This window comes from Sinocyclocheilus anshuiensis, unplaced genomic scaffold (assembly GCF_001515605.1).
Source record: "Sinocyclocheilus anshuiensis isolate Anshui unplaced genomic scaffold, SAMN03320099.WGS_v1.1 C32681667, whole genome shotgun sequence".
NCBI classification, from domain to species: Eukaryota; Metazoa; Chordata; class Actinopteri; order Cypriniformes; family Cyprinidae; genus Sinocyclocheilus; species Sinocyclocheilus anshuiensis.
The window spans coordinates 1-1284 of record NW_015619143.1 but is presented as its reverse complement, the minus strand read 5'-3'; the positions used below and the strand labels follow the sequence as shown (position 1 = coordinate 1284).

General features: G+C 38.7%; 1 protein-coding gene across 1 annotated transcript; it reads left to right on the top strand.

Moving 5' to 3' along the window:
* Positions 1-6: 6 nt before the first annotated feature.
* On the top strand, positions 7-840 carry LOC107682877 (ATP-binding cassette sub-family C member 8-like; the record flags this gene model as incomplete). Its single annotated transcript, XM_016478998.1, has 4 exons — positions 7-52; positions 199-312; positions 396-516; positions 710-840. Coding segments are annotated over exons 1-4 (369 nt in total), but the record flags the coding sequence as incomplete, so codon positions are not given.
* Positions 841-1284: the final 444 nt, after the last annotated feature.

The window sequence follows — 1284 nt, the reverse complement described above, 5'->3', positions numbered from 1 at the left end:
CATGGCCTCTCTCTTCCTCACAGCGGCCAATCGCTGGCTGGAGGTTCGAATGGTGCGTTTATAAGCCAAACAAGTCGTTGTGTCGTTACTGTTTGTTCCAGTTTCTGTGATGTTAAAAATAAATATCTTCTTTGTTTGATGCAAATGCTGCCTAAAATAGGCTCAGCAGTAACTGTGATACTGTTGTATCACCTGCAGGAGTACATTGGGGCCTGTATTGTCCTAATAGCAGCTGTGGCGTCCATCACAAACTCTCTGTACAATCATCTGTCCACGGGGCTGGTGGGGCTGGGACTCACGTATGCCCTCATGGTAAGAACACACATACATATAAATACTTTCCACACGTTGATCATCAGTATTGTTGGATAACTTCTGTATATTATATCTCTCAGGTGTCCAACTATCTGAACTGGATGGTGCGTAATCTGGCAGACATGGAGGTGCAGCTGGGAGCTGTGAAGAAGATAAAAGCTCTGCTGAAGACTGAAACTGAAAACTACGAGGGTCTGCTGTGTGAGTATCATGTCGCATTGGATATACAAGCCACGTTTACTGACTACAGCCGCTTCGCCCTTCACTTCGAGTCTCATTTTCACTGGACTTGTACACTCAGCATCTGTCTCCTTCATTTCCTATTTTCTCAGTTTCTGTCCATCTCTGTATAACTTACGCCTCTTGTCTCTTTGGTTGAATGTTTCTCTCTCAGCGGCATCTCAGGTTCCTGAGGGTTGGCCTCAGCGGGGTGAGATTCAGATCCAGAATCTGAGCGTGAGGTACGACAGCACCCTGAAGCCGGTCCTCAAACACGTCAATGCCCACATCAGCCCAGGACAAAAGGTACAACTGACAGTCCTCTGGAAACAAAGTCAAAAACTGTTAAGACAAATATCACTGCTTTTTTTGGTGGTGTAAACGTAATAACATATTTTTTAACATACTGTATGTATTATAATAATATAATTATTAATTAGAAATTGTAATTATCTATTTAACTGTGTAAAAAATATATATGAACAGAAAATATATGCTCCATATATTGCTTTAAATATGTAAAAACTATGTATTATTATATTAAATGGATTTTTTTAATAATTAAGTTATAATATTACAATGTATTAAAATATGAAATGAATGCACGCACGCACACACACACACACACACACACACTCTCTCTCTTAAATATTTAAAAACAATTATCAGATATATCAAAATAATGAATAATAAATAGCATATTAGATATAAAATTTAGTGCTGTCAAACGATTAATCGCGATTAATCGCA